Genomic DNA, 17,880 nt, shown 5'->3' with positions numbered 1-17,880 from the left:
ATTTTGGTGTCTCTTGACACTGTCACATTGATAGGACATAGACATGGAAGGGCAGGAAGCACTCCAGTTATAGGTACGGTATAAGCAAAAGGCTAGAGGGAGAACATGTATGTAGGGGCACGTCAGGAAACATGGTATAGTCCAACTGTATTATGCTTTATACCAAGGAGAGTGGTGGCAGATAATGTTGAGAAGTTGGGTTGGACTCTGGGCTAGGGGAATGGGAAGCAACAGGACTGGGATGAATTCAACATCCTTTTCTTTTTTTTTTTTTTTTTTTTTTTTTTTTTTTTTTTTAAAAGGGGGGCGGGGGACTCGCGGAGCCCAGCGCGAGCCCAGGCCGCGCGCCGCCGCCGCCCTCAACATCCTTTTCTACCCCTCAGTTCCTTTCCCAAAACAAAAACTACAGAACCAGAACTCAAATTTGCATCATAAATTTTATTCCCGATTCGGGACAGATTCCTTCCATCCCCAAAATGAATCACATGTTGCCCTGGAAATAACTCAGAAACTCTCCCAGCATCTCCAGGGAAGAAGTGAGAATGGCAGATGCTGGGGACTGGGAAAGCTTTGCAGTTTCCCAGCCTACTTATCCTCCCCTTCTCAACAAATGATAGCTGTTCCCCACTATTACTCCTCTTATCCCTTTAAAAAAAAATCACTATTTAAAAGAAAAAAACCAAACACTTCAAGTACTGGGGGAGAGGGAAGCTGGGCTGGGACTGGAGGTTATGGGTCACCAATGGAAGAAGGGGAAAGAGGAGCCATCACTGTTTCTGCTGCAGGGCTTCCTTCCTTGCTGCATCCTGTAGCAGCTGTGTGTCCACCTCATCTGCCGGCAACTGCACATAGCGGACCACTGAGCCCCGGATGAAGCAATTCTTCACTGATAACTAGACAAAGACAAATATGAAAACACCCTTAAAAATGTCCTCTACCCACCTAGGCCAAATCTTTGGAGCTGTTTCCTTTTCCCCACGGTTCCCAACTCACCATGTGAGGGTATTTCTCAGGATCTGTGACACTGATGTCAGTTAGTTTTATGTTGAGATACTACGAGAGGAAAATGAACACCATCACTAACCCTAGTGACACAGTGCAAATACCTAACACTTAACCACTTCCATACGGCGCTGACCGGCCACGAAACCTTGCCCACAGCTGGCACTCAAAGTCCAAACGATAATTTGTGCTGTGCATTGACAATCCGTTTTGCTCTTGTGTGATGAGGAAAACTTTAAAGCACTGAAAGCTTGTTTTACTTTACAGGCAGCTTTACTTGTAATGTAAATCAGAATAGGTAACATATACATATATGTTTTCATTACGTTCTTTTTTTATTTTTATTTTGAAACAGAGTCTTATTTTGTTGCTCAGGCTAGAGTGAGTGCCGTGGCGTCAGCCTAGCTCACAGCAACCTCAACCTCCTGGCCTCAAGCGATCCCCTTGCCTCAGCCTCCTGAGTAGCTGGGACTACAGGCATGCGCCACCATGCCTGGTTAATTTTTTCTATATATATTAGTTGGCCAATTAATTTCTTTCTATTTAGAGACTGGGTCTTGCTCTTGCTTAGGCTGGTTTTGAACTCCTGACCTCGAGCAATCCGCCCACCTTGGCCTCCCAGAGTGCTAGGATTACAGGCGTGAGCCACCGCGCCCGGCCTCATTACGTTATTTTTAAATGTTCACAAATTTATTTTGATAAATGAAAAATTAGAAAAGTCATGTCATATGGCTGTTGCCTAAAGTCGATGCTGGGTTCATCTGTGGGTGTCGACTATAGTCGATGCTTGTACCGAAGTGGTTAAGGTCTTCTCTCCCCTCCAAGAACCAATTCTGAATTTGACTGGCTTTAAAAAAAAAAAAAAAAAGAACCAATTCTGAGCCCTTGTTAAATAGCTCACCTGATCCACAGAATGGAGGGTTCCACAGATGCTGTCAAGGGCAGAGTAAGGGAAGAACCAAATTAGTTTACACCGAAATCAACATAGAGATAACTTCAGAGCTAGGATGAAAACATGGCTGGGAGAAGTCAAGGACTTGAGAAGCCAGAAAAGGTGGAATCAAAAGGGTGCATCCCTAAGCCTGGAGTAGGAAAGAGAGCTGACAAGTGGTTTGTTTCTTTAGACCCCAGCTTTCTCCATAAACCAACCCATTCTTTTTTTTTTTTTTTGAGACAGAGTCTCACTCTGTTGCCCAGGCTAGAGTGAGTGCCGTGGCATCAGCCTAGCTCACAGCAACCTCAAACTCCTGGGCTCAAGCAATCCTGCTGCCTCAGCCTCCCAAGTAGCTGGGACTACAGGCATGCGCCACCATGCCCGGCTAATTTTTTCTATATATATCAGTTGGCCAATTAATTTCTTTCTATTTATAGTAGAGACAGGGTCTCGCTCTTGCTCAGGCTGGTTTTGAACTCCTGCCCTCGAGCAATCCGCCCGCCTCAGCCTCCCAGAGTGCTAGGATTACAGGCATGAGCCACCGCGCCTGGCCTAACCCATTCTTGATAGCTACCATTAAAGAACTGTTATGGGCTACACCTGTACTCTGCGTAGTATTTGTAATCTTACCATCCATGGGTTCAGAGACATTGTTTTAAACTTGCTTTTCTTTTTCTTTCTTTAAAGAGACAAGGTCTCATTATGTTACCCAGGCTGACCTTGAACTTCTACCCTCAATTAATCACCTTGGCCTCTTAAAGAACTAGGATTACAGACGTTGGCCACTGCACGCAGGCCCATGAGCTATCTTGAAACCTTTGTTTTTTGGGAACCAGAGTCCCATATTTAGAAAAAGGTAGCTAGCATTGCTCTTGATGATGCAGGCACAACTAATGTCCTTTCTTACCCAATCCTCAATCCCCCTGAACTGTTGAAGATTGCTTCCAAAACACCAGTGCTCCAAGCCATGTTACCTCTCTCCCAACTTCTTTTTTTTTATTTTTTGAGGCAGAATCTCGCTTTCTTGCCCAGGCTAGAGTGAGTGCTATCGCGTCACCCTAGCTCACAGCAACCTCAAACTCCTGGGCTCAAGCAATCCTCCTGCCTCCGCCTCGCGAGTAGCTGGGACTACAGGCATGCGCCACTATGCCCGGCTAATTTTTTCTATATATATTAGTTGGCCAATTAATTTCTTTCTATTTATAGTAGAGATGGGGTCTCGCTCTTGCTCAGGCTAGTTTTGAACTCCTGACCTTGAGCAATCCGCCTGCTTCGGCCTCCCAGAGTCCTAGGATTACAGGCGTGAGCCACCGCGCCCGGCCTGCAGTGAACTATTGATTGTACTAGTGCACTTCAATCTGAGTAACAGAACAAGCAAAATCTGTCTCTAAAAATAAAATTTTTAAATAAAATGATCATAATAAATGGCAATTTAAAAAATGTTCTTACCTTGTCAAAAACAAAGTTAGCAGTTCTCTGTTGGACCCTAATTTTTGTAAAATTCTAAAAGTCTTTGAAATCTAGTATCTGAGATCTACTGCCTCAGTGGTGTTCTCACCATAGACCTAGATGCTGAAATACTTTGGACAGCACACCACCATCTGCAGCAGTGAAGTAACATTTAGGAATTGCATAAATCGGTATCTTTTCATTCATTCCCTTGAGGAGGTATGTGGCACAACAGTGGTCTGACAACAAGCAAGAGAAAAGCAGCTTTTCTCTCAATACATAAGTTACTTTAGGGATTGGGGCTACAACACAACAGGTATGCTTGCCATGTGAAAGGCCTAGGCAGGACAAATGAGGAAAATCCAAGACAAGTCACCTTACCAAATTGCCTGAAGCTTGTTTTGATTTCCACACTTGTCTTGCCCTAGGGCTCCAACCTATATGCCATCCATAAATACCTCCTGCACTGCCAGTGACATAAATGGAAACCTCTGCTCTAAAAGGCAAAGGGCATCAAAGTCCCTCTCACCATTCTCTGCATGTCAATGTGTCCCCCACCAAGAAATTATCTTACTTAGAAGAGTCTCACACTCTGTTGCCCAGGCTAAAGTGCCGTGGCATCAGCCTAGCTCACACCAACCTCAAACTCCTGGGCTCAAGCGATCCTCCTATCTCAGCCTCCCAAGTAGCTAGGACTATAGGCATGCCCAACCATGCCCAGCTAATTTTTTCTATATATTTTTAGTTGGCCAATTAATTTTTCTATTTTTAGAAGAGACGGAGTTTCACTCTTGCTCAGGCTGGTTTCAAACTCCTGACCTTGAGCAATCCTCCCACCTCGGCCTCCCAGAGTGTTAAGATTATAGGTGTGAGCCACAGTGCCCAGCCTGATCCAATCTTTATAAAAGACAATCAGGTAGTAGGTATATTTTAAAGGTTTTTTTTCTAAAGAAACAGATGTGTACAAAGATAAGTACATGAGGATGTATAGGGCAGCATCTTTTGTTTTTATGAGACAGAGGCTCACTCCGTTGCCTAGACTAGCTTGCTATGGCCTCATCACAGCTCACAGCAACCTCAAACTCCTGGGCTCAAGCAATCCTTCTCTCTCAGCCTCCTGAGCAGCTGGGGCTACAGGCACCCACCACCACAACAGCTAATTTTTTCTATTTTTAGTAGAGACAGGGTCTTGAGGTCTCACTCTTGCTCAGGCTGGTCTGGAACCCCTGACCTCAAGTGATCCTCCTGCCTCAGCTTTCCAGAGTGCTAGGATTATAGGCGCGAGCCACTGCGCCTCAGCCAGGGGCAGCATCTTTTTTAAAAAACAAAAAACTGGAAAAAGCCTAAGTGACCAGCAGCAAGGATTTGGTTAAATTACTTCCAGCTACCTAATAAAAACGCCATTCAGAAGTTAAGAATGTTAAAGATCAAGGCTGGGCATGGTGGCTCATGCCTGTAATCCTAGCACTTTAGGAGGCCAAAGTGGGAGAATAGCTTGAATCCAGGAGTTCGAGACCAGCCTGAGCAATGTAGTGATACCCCATCTCTACGAAAAAAGACTGTTATTTTTTTTTTTTGAGACAGGGTCTCGCTTTGTCGCCTGGGCTAGAATGAGTGCCGTGGCATCAGCCTAACTCACAGCAACCTCAAACTCCTGGGCTCGAGCAATCCTACTGCCTCAGCCTCCTGAGTGGGTAGGACTACAGGCATGCGCCACCATGCCCAGCTAATTTTTCTATATATATTAGTTGGCCAATTAATTTATTTCTATCTATAGTAGAGACGGGGTCTCACTCTTGCTCAGGCTGGTTTTGAACTCCTAACCTCAAGCAATCCGCCTGCCTCGGCCTCCCAGAGTGCTAGGATTACAGGTGTGAGCAACCGCGCCTGGCCAACTTTTTATTTTTTTAAGTGCTATCTAGAGAGAAAAAATTTTTAATTTAGCTAGTCATGGTGGTATGGGCCTATAGTCCCAGCTTCTGAGGAGGCTGAAGCAGGAGGATTGCTTGAGCCTAGAAGTTCCAGGCCACAGTGAACTCTGCTTGTGCCATGCACTCCAGCCTGAGTGACAGAGTAAGACACTGTCTCCAACAACAACAAAAAAAAGAATGTTAAGATCAACTGCTTTATTGACATGGAAAATATCCATAACACACAACATATTATTAAGTTCTGAAGCTGAGATGGCATTTAAAAAAAAGAGAACAGGTAGGAGAGGCTGGGGACTGCGGAGGCTGCAAAGTGGATGTGTCCTCTCGTCATGTGTTACAGGTCTTCTCCAGCCTTGCTGTCATTCAGTCCACTGTGTCCAGTCTTACATCTCCTGCACAACAGGGATCTGATGCCACGTGTGACAAGAGGAGCTGCTGTTCTGGCTAACCTTCAAGCACTGTCTCAGTGGAGCTGATATTCAACTCATAGGTGAGAGCTGAAGAGGACGGACAACCACACGCGAGTCACCTACACCTACTCTGGATTAGGTTCGCAAGACTGCAAAGAGATCCCGGGATACGGAAATCGTTGACAATATTCAAAGGTGAACCAAAATACTTCGGCTAAACCTGGGGAGTCGGAGAAACTGTGGGGAGGGAGCATGTTCGCATATCTGCCGTCCCACGGGCTGGCCAGAGGAGGCACCCTTATCCCCCTACACAGGGAGAGGATCCCTTTCCCACCGACCCCCACTCCCACACAGGCAGAGAATCGCCTGAAGGTGGTGGGAGGTGGCAACACGGCAGACAAGCGGTTTGGAGGGGAGTCTGGAGCAGGCAGCATATTGAACTTTCCGCAGCGCCCTGCCGAAGCACTGGGGAGTGCAGGAAGGGTCTGAACCCAGGGGCCACGTCCCAACCCCGCCACCCTGCGCTTAGAGAAGTGGAGAGCCAGGGGAGAGCCAGGTGGGACGTCCCTCTTGGGCACCCCCACTGCCCTAGAGCAGCCGAACAGTTCCTGCTTCTGGAGCAGGCAGCCCTCTGAGTTTGCAGTGAGCTGGGGCGGCAGTGGGCGGGGAGAGTCCGAGCCCCGAGGCGGCCTCCCAACCCTGCCCCCACCTGGCCCCGCATCTGCAACCCACAGGACGCCTGTCTAGGGCACCCCAACTGCCCTAGATCAGCCACATGGTTCCGGCATCTGGAGCAGGTAGCCCTCTGAGTTTGCAGCGCTCCGCAGGGGTGGCAGTCGGTAGGGAAAGAGTCCAAGCCCTGCGGCTGCTTCCCAGCCACGCCGCCCTGCCCCGTGGCTTGCAGAGCTGTGCTGGACGCCTGTCTTGGGCACCCCCACTGCCCTGGACCAGCTGAACTGTTCCTGCGTCTGGAGAGGCTGCTGTTGGAGTTCGCAGCGCTCGCTGGAACAGGCGCAGGAGCTGAACCCACAGGTGCTGAACTAAGTGGCCGCCTGCCTGCACCCCAGAAAGGAGTGCCGAATTGGGCGTTCTACCTCAGGACGCTTTCAGGTCCAGGAAGTGGGGACTCTACCTTAAAGGAGGCTTGGCCTTTGGTTATTGTTGAAGCTGTGACTAGCGCTGGGTAGACAGAGGATACTTCCCCACACATAAACCACTGGGTCTCTGCGAGCAGGGGAATTAGGCAGGGCAGTGGTCGATTGAAGCCAGCCTGCCAAACCCAACCCAGCCTTCCACCAAACAGGGGACCCGCAGTGTCAGCACCGCCAAAGTGTGCCGTCGCCACCCCATAGATTGGAAACGCTGCGGAGGCCTGCCCTGGTACTGAGCTCAGTCTCATCCTCTGCCCTAACTCAGCAGGTGGACTTGGAAGCTTTATTTAAAAGGGTGGAAAGGTGAGAGCGGTGTTTTGTTCGGTGGCAATCAAACAAGCCAGATCCAGGGAGGTTTCTTGCTGCATTTAGCTGTTTATGTTCTGTGCCCAGAGAGCAGAGCCTATCATAGCAAGGCAGAGTAGCGAAGGAGGCTGCTATTCCTGAGGACTTGAGGAACCTTTGGGAGTGGCAAGTCACTCGCTTAACATTGAGATACCTGTATATCCTGTTTAGAGGCTTAGAGCGGAATACAAAGATCTTGGGATACATTGATAACTGACTCCTTCCCACAAACCACAGAGATCAAAAGAAAGAGTAAACTAACCAAGTGACACCAACTTACATGATATGATTAAACTAACAGAGGACAAATTCCGAATATGGATTGTTAGAAAGCTCAACGGTACTGAAGAGAAAATAGAATCCCAACATAGAGAAACCATAAGAACAATCCAGGAAATGAATGAAAAATTCTCCAAAGATAGTGAAGTCATTCAGAGAAATCAAGCAGAAATTCTGGCAATGAAGGAAACATTCAAGGAACTCCATAATACAGTGAAAAGCCTCAAAAACAGGATCATGCTGAGGAAAGAATCTCAGATCTGGAAGATTAAGCCTATATGCTAAACAAATAAGAGGAAGAAAGGGTACACAGAAACAAGACCAAAGCTTACAGGAAGTATAGGGTTATGTAAAAAAGTCAAATCTTAGGCTGATTGGGATTCCAGAAGGGGAAGAGGAACATTCACAAGGGTTAGAAAATTTATTTTATGGCATAATGGAGGAAAATATGCCAGGCCTAGCTAGAAATCTGGATATCCAAATACAAGAAGGGCACAGAACTCCTAGGAGACAAAATGTGAATAGGCAATCACCTTGTCATGTGGTTATCAAGCTGACCAAAGTAAATGTGAAAGAAGCAATCCTCTGTACAACAGCAAGGCGAAAACAACAAATAACCTATAAAGGAAAGCCTATCAGACTAATCACAGACTTCTCATCTGAAACCGTACAAGCCAGGAGGGAGTGGGTTCTTATCCTTAATCTTCTAAAACAGAACAAAGCCCAACCTAGAATTCTTTATCAGGCAAAATTAAGTGTCATCTATGAGGGCAAAATAAAATCCTTCTCAGACAAGTAATCGCTGAAGGAATATGCAAAGAAGCTCTGGCATAGCGAGGTGTGGGGGGGGGGCAGGGGCAAGATACGTAACCCTAACAATATTTGAACTCCCATAATATGAAGTAATAAAAAAAATTAATTTTTAAAAAATACATAAAAGAGATTGTCTTTAACAATTGGGAATGTTAGAGTTTTCCCTTTTCTCTTCAAATTCTATTTTTACTCCAATTCTCTAATAAATTTTATTCTAATACATAAAAAAAAGAGAGAGAGAGAACAGATTGTTAAGGGAAAAGTTCCACAAACGCACAGAGAATATGATTTTTGGCCGGGCCCAGTGGTTCACACCTGTAATCCTAGCACTCTGGGAGAGCAAGGCAGGATGACTGCTTGAGCTCAGGAGTTCAAGACCAGCCTAAGCAACAGAGACCCCATTTCTACTAAAAATAGGGAAAAAAAATTAACTGGGCAATTAATAGAAAAAATTAGCTGAGTGTGGTGGCACATGCCTGTAGTCCCAGCTACTCAGGAGGCTGAGGCAGGAGGATTGCTTGAGCCCAGGAGTTTGAGGTTACTGTGAGCCAGGCTGACAACACGGCACTCTAGCTCCTGCAACAGAGCAAGACTGTCTCAAAAAGAAAAAAAAGAGAGAGAGAGAGAGAGAGAACATAATCTTGTTTTTTAATTAAAAAAAAAAAAAGAGGCCGGGCGCGGTGGCTCACGCCTGTAATCCTAGCACTCTGGGAGGCCGAGGCGGGTGGATTGCTCGAGGTCAGGAGTTCGAAACCAGCCTGAGCAAGAGCGAGACCCTGTCTCTACCATAAATAGAAAGAAATTAATTGGCCAACTGATATATATAGAAAAAATTAGCCGGGCATGGTGGCACATGTCTGTAGTCCCAGCTACTCGGGAGGCTGAGGCAGTAGGATTGCTTGAGCCCAGGAGTTTGAGGTTGCTGTGAGCTAGGCTGACGCCATGGCACTCACTCTAGCCTGAGCAACAAAGTGAAACTCTGTCTCAAAAAAAAAAAAAAAAAAAAAAAGGCCGGGCGCGGTGGCTCACGCCTGTAATCCTAGCACTTTGGGAGGCCGAGGCGGGCGGATCGCTCAAGGTCAGGAGTTCGAAACCAGCCTGAGCGAGACCCCGTCTCTACCAAAAATAGAAAGAAATTAATTGACCAACTAAAAATATATATACAAAAAATTAGCCGGGCATGGTGGCGCATGCCTGTAGTCCCAGCTACTCGGGAGGCTGAGGCAGCAGGATCGCTTGAGCCCAGGAGTTTGAGGTTGCTGTGAGCTAGGCTGACGCCACGGCACTCACTCTAGCCTGGGCAACAAAGTGAGACTCTGTCTCAAAAAAAAAAAAAAAAAAAAAAAAAGATAGATTTCAGTTTCTTGAGCAAAATAAGTAAGTAAGTAAATAAATAAATAAGAGCCACAAAGAATTGGATTTCATTTCTAGCTGTGTCATTTACTAGTTTTGTAGACTTGAACAAGTTTCTTAGTCTATCTAAGCCTTAGTTTCCTTATGTGTAAAATAGCAACAATACTATATGTCACTTTGGGGTGTTGTGAGAATTACATTAGTAAGTGTATTTGGAATAGTGCTGAGTCAATAGGTCTTCAAATGTTAGCTATTTTCCTTTCTTTAAGCACCTACCATATACCTGGCCGATGCTAGGCATTAGGTGCACAGTGGAGAGCTTAGACATGGTTCTGGCCCTGTATGAAGAACAGACCATAAACAGAAAATATCCTTCTATAAAATCATAATTTGAAAAGCACCCACTAGGAAGAAAACAGACTCTATGATAGAGGGGTCTACTTGGCTAGAAGGATCAGAAGTCTCTCCAAGGATACAGCATTTGACCCAAGTCCTGAAAGATGTTCAGGAGCCAATGATACAAGGGGGTAGGGGATGTAAAAGCAGTACATACAGAAAGGACTGCATTAGTCTTCTGTTTATTCTTTACATTTTAACACAAGGGAGATTATACCACATATACTATTCTGCAAATGCCTTCCATGACAGTACATATCATTACTATATGAGAGCTATATAATATGGAAGTATCACAATTTAATCCACTACCTTTCGATGGGTTAATAACAGATGGATATTTAAGTTGGTGGATATTTAAGGTGTTTCCAATTTTTGGCTATTACAAATAAAACTACAGACATCTCTCAACATATATCTTTGTGTAACCAATTCTAAAATTTCTAGAAGCTGCATTAAAAGAGTACATAATTTAATCTGGGAAAAAAACTAAGTTGGTTTTCGAAAAAATTTTATTGATGCCTCTTCTGACCTCTCTCTCATACTTACTCTTTAAACTATATATTGCTTTGTATTGTTTCCAATACATGATACAACTCCCCAGCTAATCTGTAAACTTAAGGCACAAGTCATTCATGTCTTCTCTAACTCTCCCATCTTGCCCAGCCCTCAAATACTTGTCGAATTAAAGAGATTCCAGAACTCTGGGCACACTCACCCCAGACAAACTTGTAATAGGTACCTACCTCAGGTCATTCTTGAGTTCCACGACCACATCCTTGCCCACAAGGGACTTGAAAAAGGAATAGAAGAGCTATTGGGCGAGAAAGGGAAAAACGTCATATGGGAAGGAACATGGTAGGGAGGAGTGTCCCCCTGCCAGTATTATCAAACACTGGTATTGGGATAACCATCGCATCTCTGGCAGTTCTCAAAACTTCACAGCATAGAATACTAGGTTGGCAGGTGTGAAAGGCTGGTGCCCAAATAATTCCACATACTTCATTGCACTCCACTTAAAGCCCGAGAGAGACTCAGCCCTGCACCCATCAGCCGCCCCCGCCTGCTCTTTCAATCGACCTCTCCTGGGGTCCCTGACCACTCTTTTTTTCAATGAATTGCAGAAACATCCCACCCGCACCCTCCGCAAGCCTGGTCTCCGGCAGGGAAATGCTCCTGAAAGTCTAGCTTATCCGTCTCCTGCTGTCCCCACCGATTCTCTCGGAGTTGTTGGTTTTTTCCCCGAATAAGGGGAAAAAAAACCCATCTGCCTTCAGGTGCCTTCTCAAGGAACTTGAGGAGCAGTATGGAAGGAAAAGCCCCCGGCCTAACTCCAGCACAGAGGGACAAAGCCCGGACTCCCACCGCGCTCCAACCGTCTAAGCAGCCCGCGCTCTGCTAGGGCGCTCCCTTGTGACGTCACGGTACCCACCATGATGCTGGCGCCCCGGCTACGGTCCGGACCGGGATGGAGACGGCTGGGCGCTGCGGGCAGCACACCGGGAGGGAACCCGTGCGCGAGCCCGCGCGTGGGGCGGGGTGCGGCCGCGCAGGCGCAGCGAGAAGCGTCTCGGAGAACTCCAAGTGCTGAAGACTAGAGCGCAGCAGAAACACAGCGGCCCCGCGAGAGCGTCGGGGTAGAGCCCTGGGGATCTGGAAGCCGGGAAGAAGGGGCGGGGTTTCCTGCCTTCTCACTTCCTCCCAGTGGGGCAGGCTCCTACTGCGCAGGTGCAGCCCCAGGAGCGCCGGTGGGGGTTAGGGGAGCTTTGTGCTTCTTCAGAAACGGTTTTTTTTTTTTGTTTTTTGTTTTCCTTAGACAGAGTCTCGCCTTGTCGCCCAGGCTAGAGTGAGTGCCGTGGCGTCAGCCTAGCTCACAGCAACCTCACACTCCTGGGCTCAGGACTACAGGCATGCGCCACCATACCCGGCTAATTTTATATATATATATATATCAGTTGGCCAATTAATTTCTTTCTATTGTTAGTAGAGATGGGGTCTCGCTCTTGCTCAGGCTGATCTGGACCTTCTGACCTTGAGTGATCCTCCTGCCTTGGCCTCCCAGAGTGCCAGGATTACAGGCCTGAGCCATCTGGCCCAGCCTAGAAAGGTTTTTGTTGTTTTACAAAATAGTGCCTTTTCACAGCGTGATTTCCGGACACCCTACACACTTTTGTTTTTTTTGAGAGAGTCTCACTCTGTTGCCCAGGCTAGAGTGCCGTGGCATTAGCCTAGCTCACAGCAACCTCACACTCCTGGGCTCAGGTGATCCTGCTGCCTCAGCCTCCCAAGCAGCTAGGACTAGGCATGCACCACCATGCCCGGCTAATTTTTTCTACATATTTTTAGTTGGCCGATTAATTTCTTTCTATTTTTAGTAAAGACGAGGTGTCGCTCTTTCTGGTTTAGAACTCCTGACCTTGATCAATCTTCCCACCTTGGCCTCCCAGAGTGTTAGGATTACAGGCGTGAGCCATGGTGCCTGTCTCCTACACACTTCTTATTCAGAATTGTTACGGAGTTTGTGAAAAATTATGATTTGCACACTTTTCTATATGTGTTACGTTGGATAAGTAAAAACATTAAAAAAATGAGGAGTCACCAAGATCAGGAAGCTTGAGCACAAATCTTGATTTTATCAAAGCTACTGAATAAATGCAATTCTCTCAGGGGCCCAACCTCAGTCTCCACGTTTCTTACACACTTTTGCCTAGGACTATTCTGTAAAGGACTGAGTGAAACTAAACAGACTGTGGTTCATGATACAAATAACCCATTCTAATATTTCACTTCCAAATTTTGCCCCTTCAAACACACAGGGACACAAATGCACAGTTATATATAATTCTATACTCATGTTCCCCCAGGATTTTATAAATATATGTTATTATGATACAATAGGTGAAAATTCTTTTACAGGAATAAGACTATAGATCCTCATTTCTCATCTTGCATAAAAATACCCATTTGTCAGGAGTATGATGTAGAAATGCTTTCAAAAGGCAATGTATGTAATAATGTACTCTGTGAATGCACAGATACTGACTTTCCTGGACCCCACCTACAAGGACATCAAGCAGGGTTTCTCCCCCACTCCCAAACCTAAACACCTGAACCAGCCTATAACTGATTATAAGCAGTATTTATGGTTAACAACTACTCCACTGGGGCAAAAGCACCTGAGTATCAAAAATTACTTTCCTGTTTGAAACAATGAGCCCGTGAGAATTCAAATAGTTTGCCCTTACCAGTTTAATCATTCACAATGAGCTCACAGAGAATCTTTCCATGAACTCTTTTCCTTATTTTTCAAGGTACACTCACAGCCTAAAGATACCAGAAGTAATTTCCATTAGCAACAAATTTACTGAGTGACAAATAACCATCCATACAGGAAGAAGAAAGTTAGGGTGGCCAGAAATAAATAACAGACATTCAAATTCATCAAATGGTTCCAAGAGGGGCGTCATTCTCCTAAGAGTCCACTCCAGAGTGAGAAACAGGACGTTTAGGAGCGTGAAGAGATGGTGTATAGGACTCCTCCATCAGAATCCCAAAGGGATAGTAACTTAGGTTCAGATCCAATCAGTTCCAAAATCACGATGTTTGAAGATGAGGGGGAAATTCACTTAGAGGCACCCTAGAGCACTCCAATTCCTGAAAAGATTAATCTACTTCTTCAATGGTGGGACCCGTAGCAGGCCTTCCAGGCGTATACCCTGTTCCACAGGTAGGCCCAGTGCACCCTCCTTGGTAGAGTTTTGTGATGATGGGGTTACACACCTGCTCCAATTCCTTCCTCTTATGATCAAACTCGTCTTTCTCGGCCAGTTGATTTGCCTCCAGCCACGAAAGGACTTCATTGCATTTATCCAGTATTTTCTTTTTATCAGACTCACTAATCTTGCCCTTCAGACCTTCGTCACTCACAGCACTCTTCATGTTAAAAGCATAGGATTCCAAGGCATTTTTTGCAGCGATTTTCTCCCTCTGGACCTCATCTTCAGCTTTATATTTCTCGGCATCCAGAACCATGCGCTCAATCTCCTCCTTGGTCAGACGGCCCTTGTCATTGGTGATGGTTATCTTGTTGGCCTTGCCTGTGCTCTTGTCCATGGCTGTGACATTGAGAATACCATTGGCATCAATGTCAAATGTCACCTCGATCTGAGGAACTCCCCTGGGTGCAGGAGGGATTCCAGTCAGGTCAAAGCGCCCGAGAAGGTTGTTGTCCCGTGTCATGGCCCTCTCACCTTCATATACCTGGATCAATACCCCAGGCTGGTTGTCAGAGTACGTGGTGAAGATCTGTGTCTGCTTTGTGGGGATGGTGGAGTTGCGCTTGATCAGGACAGTCATCACGCCCCCGGCTGTCTCTAACCCTAGGGACAAGGGAGCCACATCCAACAAAAGTAGGTCTTGTACCTTCTCAGACTTGTCACCCATCAAAATGGCTGCCTGTACTGCAGCCCCATAGGCTACTGCCTCATCAGGGTTGATGCTCTTGTTGAGATCACGTCCATTAAAGTAGTCTTGAAGCAGCCTCTGCACCTTGGGGATGCGGGTGGAGCCCCCTACTAAAACAATGTCATGAATTTTTGCTTTATCCATCTTGGCATCCCGAAGAGCTTTTTCCACAGGCTCCAGGGTGCCTCTAAACAGGTCTGCACACAACTCTTCAAACCGGGCTCTGGTGATGGATGTGTAGAAATCAACACCTTCATAAAGTGAATCTATTTCCAGGTTGGCCTGGGTGCTGGACGACAGGGTCCTCTTGGCCCTCTCGCAGGCGGTGCGCAGCCGCCGCACGGCTCGCTTGTTCTGGCTGATGTCCTTCTTGTGTTTCCTCTTGAACTCCTCCACAAAATGGCTCACAAGCCTATTGTCAAAGTCCTCCCCACCCAGGTGGGTGTCACCGGCCGTGGCCTTTACCTCAAAAATCCCATCATCTATGGTCAGGATAGACACATCAAATGTTCCTCCACCCAGATCAAAGATCAGGACGTGTCGCTCTCCCTGACCTCCTTTATCTAAACCATAGGCAATGGCAGCAGCTGTGGGTTCATTGATGATTCTTAGCACATTGAGTCCTGCAATCACACCTGCATCCTTTGTAGCCTGGCGTTGAGAGTCATTGAAATAGGCTGGCACTGTGATCACAGCATTCGTGACAGGATGTCCCAAAAAAGCCTCAGCAGTCTCCTTCATCTTAGTCAGTACCATTGAAGAGATTTCCTCAGGGTAGAAAGCTTTATTCTCCCCTTTGTAGGACACCAGCACCTTGGGTTTGCCTCCTTCATTGATCACTTGAAAAGGCCAAAGTTTCATATCAGATTGCACAACAGGATCATTAAATTTCCTGCCAATCAGACGTTTGGCATCAAAGACAGTGTTCTGGGGATTCATGGCTACCTGGTTCTTGGCGGCATCTCCAATGAGCCTTTCGGTGTCCGTGAAGGCCACGTAGCTGGGGGTGGTGCGGTTGCCCTGGTCGTTGGCGATGATCTCCACCTTGCCGTGCTGGAACACCCCCACACACGAGTAGGTGGTGCCTAGATCGATGCCTATGGCCATTCCCTTGGCAGTAGCCATGGTTTTCCGAGGCCTAAGGAGAAAGAATGAGATACCATTTGGCAGATTACTTTTATTTGTTATTTGTTATTTTTCAAAGGGAAGATACCTGCCCATTATTTTTTTATTTTGGTAAAATACACACAAAATGTACCATCTTAACCATTTTTAAGTGTATAGTTTGTGACCGAGTTCAATCATAGTGGTGTCCAACCATTTTCCAGAACTCTATTAATCTTTTTTTTTTTTTTCTTTTTGAGACAGAGTCTCACTTTGTTGCCCAGGCTATAGTGAGTGCCGTGGCGTCAGCCTAGCTCACAGCAACCTCGGGATCCTGCTGCCTCACCCTCCCGAGTAGCTGGGACTACAGGCATGCTCCACTATGCCTGGCTCATTTTCTCTCTCTCTCTCTCTCTCTCTCTCTCTATATATATATATATATATATATATATATATATTAGTTGGCCAATTAATTTCGTTCTATTTTTATAGTAGAGACGAGGTCTCGCTCTTGCTCAGGCTGGTTTTGAACTCCTGACCTTGAGCAATCCGCCCACCTCGGCCTCCCAGAGTGTTAGGATTACAGGTGTGAGCCACCTCACCCAGCCAGAACTCCATTAATCTTGCAAAACTGAAACTCTACCTTCATTAAAACAACTCCCCAATTCCCCCTCCTCCCCCAAGTCTCTGGAAACCACCATTCTTTTTTCTATCTCTATGAATCTGACTATACTTGGTACTCATATAAGTGAAATTATATAGTATTTGTCATTTTGTGACTTGGCTTATTTCGCTTAGCATGATGTCCTCAACACTCATCCATGTTGTAGCATGTTGTCAGAATTTCCTTCCTTCCTAAGGCTGATTAATATTGATTATACATATATACCACTTTGCTTACCTATTCATCTCTCCACAAACATGGGTATACAAATATATGGAGACCCTACTTTGAAGGCAGAGAGATTTTTGGACAGGGCAGACAAAAAGTATTTTCAGCTACTCAAAGGAGGGAAGTGGGTGTATATTGTTTTCAATTTTTCACAGGACTTGATTAAACTGTCCTTTTCCTATGCGGGTGATATATTTTATTGTGAGACAGCATCTGCCTTTTGCTGATTAAGATTATTTTACATTCTAGTCTCCTCAAGAGACACTAGCCTCCATACTTGGGTTTTGCTGCCTTCCTGGGCTACTTCACCCTGTGTTAGGGGTTCATGGGAATTGTCTTGGCCACTCTAAAAACAGCTCCTAGGAACTCAGTCAGCCCTCACAAGTTTTCTCAGATGAGGTGGGGCGCCCTAGACAGCAGTTTCTCTATCTTTTTCTGAAGAAAGCCCCTGTTTTAGGGAGCATAATTGAGCAGATCCAGAAAGGCTTTAGGGTCTGCCCCCACCCTCCCCAAATCCTAGGATGCATCCCCACCCTGAGCCTAATTTCCAACACCTCTGAACAATCCCTGCCACCTAGGCTTTCCTCAAGTGATCCCCATTCCCTGGTCGGCCAATGCCCCCATACCTCAGACTTAAACTAGGGAACATTTCAGCATTTTCTCAAACGAAGGTCTACTGGGCCTTGCAGATTCCCACCCCGTTCCAATCAGGTCTCTACTGGCTCACCTAGTCTCCCGTCGCCTTCGCTCCAGTTTGGAAACGTTCAAATTATGGAGCCCCTATGAGTGGGGGCTCCCTCAACATCCAAACTGCGCAGCCGGCGTCCCCCCACCCCCCACCCCGCCCCGCCCTGCAACTTTGAGCCGGCGCTGGTCCAGTCCTCCTGATTCCAAACTGGCCCCTGAGGTCAGAGGCAGCACAGCCATTGTAACGCACCAGGTGGGCGATGTCAACACAAACGCCCCACCCTCGCCGCGTCAACCCACACCCCCCGCGCCCCTACCCGCAACCGCTCCGCCGCACCGGCCTATGATGACAAGCCCAGCGCGGACCCGCCTGCGGACTCGCCCAGCCGGCGGGCGGCCAGCTTGCCTCGGAGACGCGGCCAACACGCACGCCACCGCCCCTCCACTCCTCTCCACGCCGCCCGCTCGGTGAAGCCCAGAAGAGTCTGGAGCGTTCCGAGGAGGGGCGGCACCCTGGAAGCTGATTGGTCCCAGGAAGCCCGGGGGCAGGACGGGAGGCGAAACCCCTGGAATGTTCGCGACCGGGCAGCCCCGCCGAGCGCGGTGATTGGCTGAGGGCGGAAAGGCGGGGCTGGCGGGCGACTTATAAAAGCCGCGCTGAGCGGCCGGC

At 46.9% G+C, this 17,880-nt stretch overlaps 2 protein-coding genes across 6 annotated transcripts; both read right to left on the bottom strand.

Moving 5' to 3' along the window:
* Window positions 1-418: 418 nt before the first annotated feature.
* On the bottom strand, window positions 419-11,750 carry LSM2 (LSM2 homolog, U6 small nuclear RNA and mRNA degradation associated). Of its 3 annotated transcripts, none has more exons than XM_076003484.1 (5): window positions 11,496-11,750; window positions 10,810-10,877; window positions 1,904-1,934; window positions 994-1,053; window positions 419-893 (listed from the first exon to the last, which is right to left on the bottom strand). In XM_076003484.1, the coding sequence occupies exons 1-5, from the start codon at window positions 11,496-11,498 to the stop codon at window positions 768-770; spliced, it is 288 nt and encodes a 95-aa protein (XP_075859599.1). In that variant the 5' UTR covers window positions 11,499-11,750; the 3' UTR covers window positions 419-767. The 3 variants fall into 3 exon arrangements, with proteins under 3 accessions (XP_075859599.1, XP_075859598.1, XP_075859600.1); XM_076003483.1 differs by lacking the exon at window positions 11,496-11,750 and adding an exon at window positions 11,277-11,459; XM_076003485.1 differs by lacking the exons at window positions 994-1,053; window positions 11,496-11,750 and adding an exon at window positions 11,277-11,465.
* A 1,544-nt stretch (window positions 11,751-13,294) lies between these two features.
* On the bottom strand, window positions 13,295-17,770 carry LOC105858168 (heat shock 70 kDa protein 1-like). Of its 3 annotated transcripts, none has more exons than XM_012741139.3 (2): window positions 17,251-17,770; window positions 13,295-15,665 (listed from the first exon to the last, which is right to left on the bottom strand). In XM_012741139.3, exon 2 carries the CDS (start codon window positions 15,650-15,652, stop codon window positions 13,727-13,729), a length of 1,926 nt encoding a protein of 641 aa, XP_012596593.1. In that variant the 5' UTR covers window positions 15,653-15,665; window positions 17,251-17,770; the 3' UTR covers window positions 13,295-13,726. The 3 variants fall into 3 exon arrangements, with proteins under 3 accessions (XP_012596593.1, XP_012596594.1, XP_075859596.1); XM_012741140.2 differs by having other exon boundaries at window positions 17,528-17,770; XM_076003481.1 differs by having other exon boundaries at window positions 17,548-17,770.
* Between the last annotated feature and the right edge of the window lie 110 nt (window positions 17,771-17,880).

This window comes from Microcebus murinus, chromosome 5 (genome assembly GCF_040939455.1).
Source record: "Microcebus murinus isolate Inina chromosome 5, M.murinus_Inina_mat1.0, whole genome shotgun sequence".
Taxonomy (NCBI): Eukaryota; Metazoa; Chordata; class Mammalia; order Primates; family Cheirogaleidae; genus Microcebus; species Microcebus murinus.
This window is presented reverse-complemented; position numbering and strand designations above follow the sequence as displayed.

Coding starts and splice junctions, on each gene's coding strand:
- LSM2 (XM_076003483.1), bottom strand. CDS start 11,330: ATGGGTTTTTTTTCCCCTTATTCGGGGAAAAAACCAACAACTCCGAGA. Junction 10,878..11,276: donor CAACAACTCCGAGAGAATCG/GTGGGGACAGCA, acceptor CTCGCCCAATAG/CTCTTCTATTCCTTTTTCAA. Junction 1,054..1,903: donor CCCTCCATTCTGTGGATCAG/GTGAGCTATTTA, acceptor TTCCTCTCGTAG/TATCTCAACATAAAACTAAC.
- LOC105858168 (XM_012741139.3), bottom strand. CDS start 15,652: ATGGCTACTGCCAAGGGAATGGCCATAGGCATCGATCTAGGCACCACC.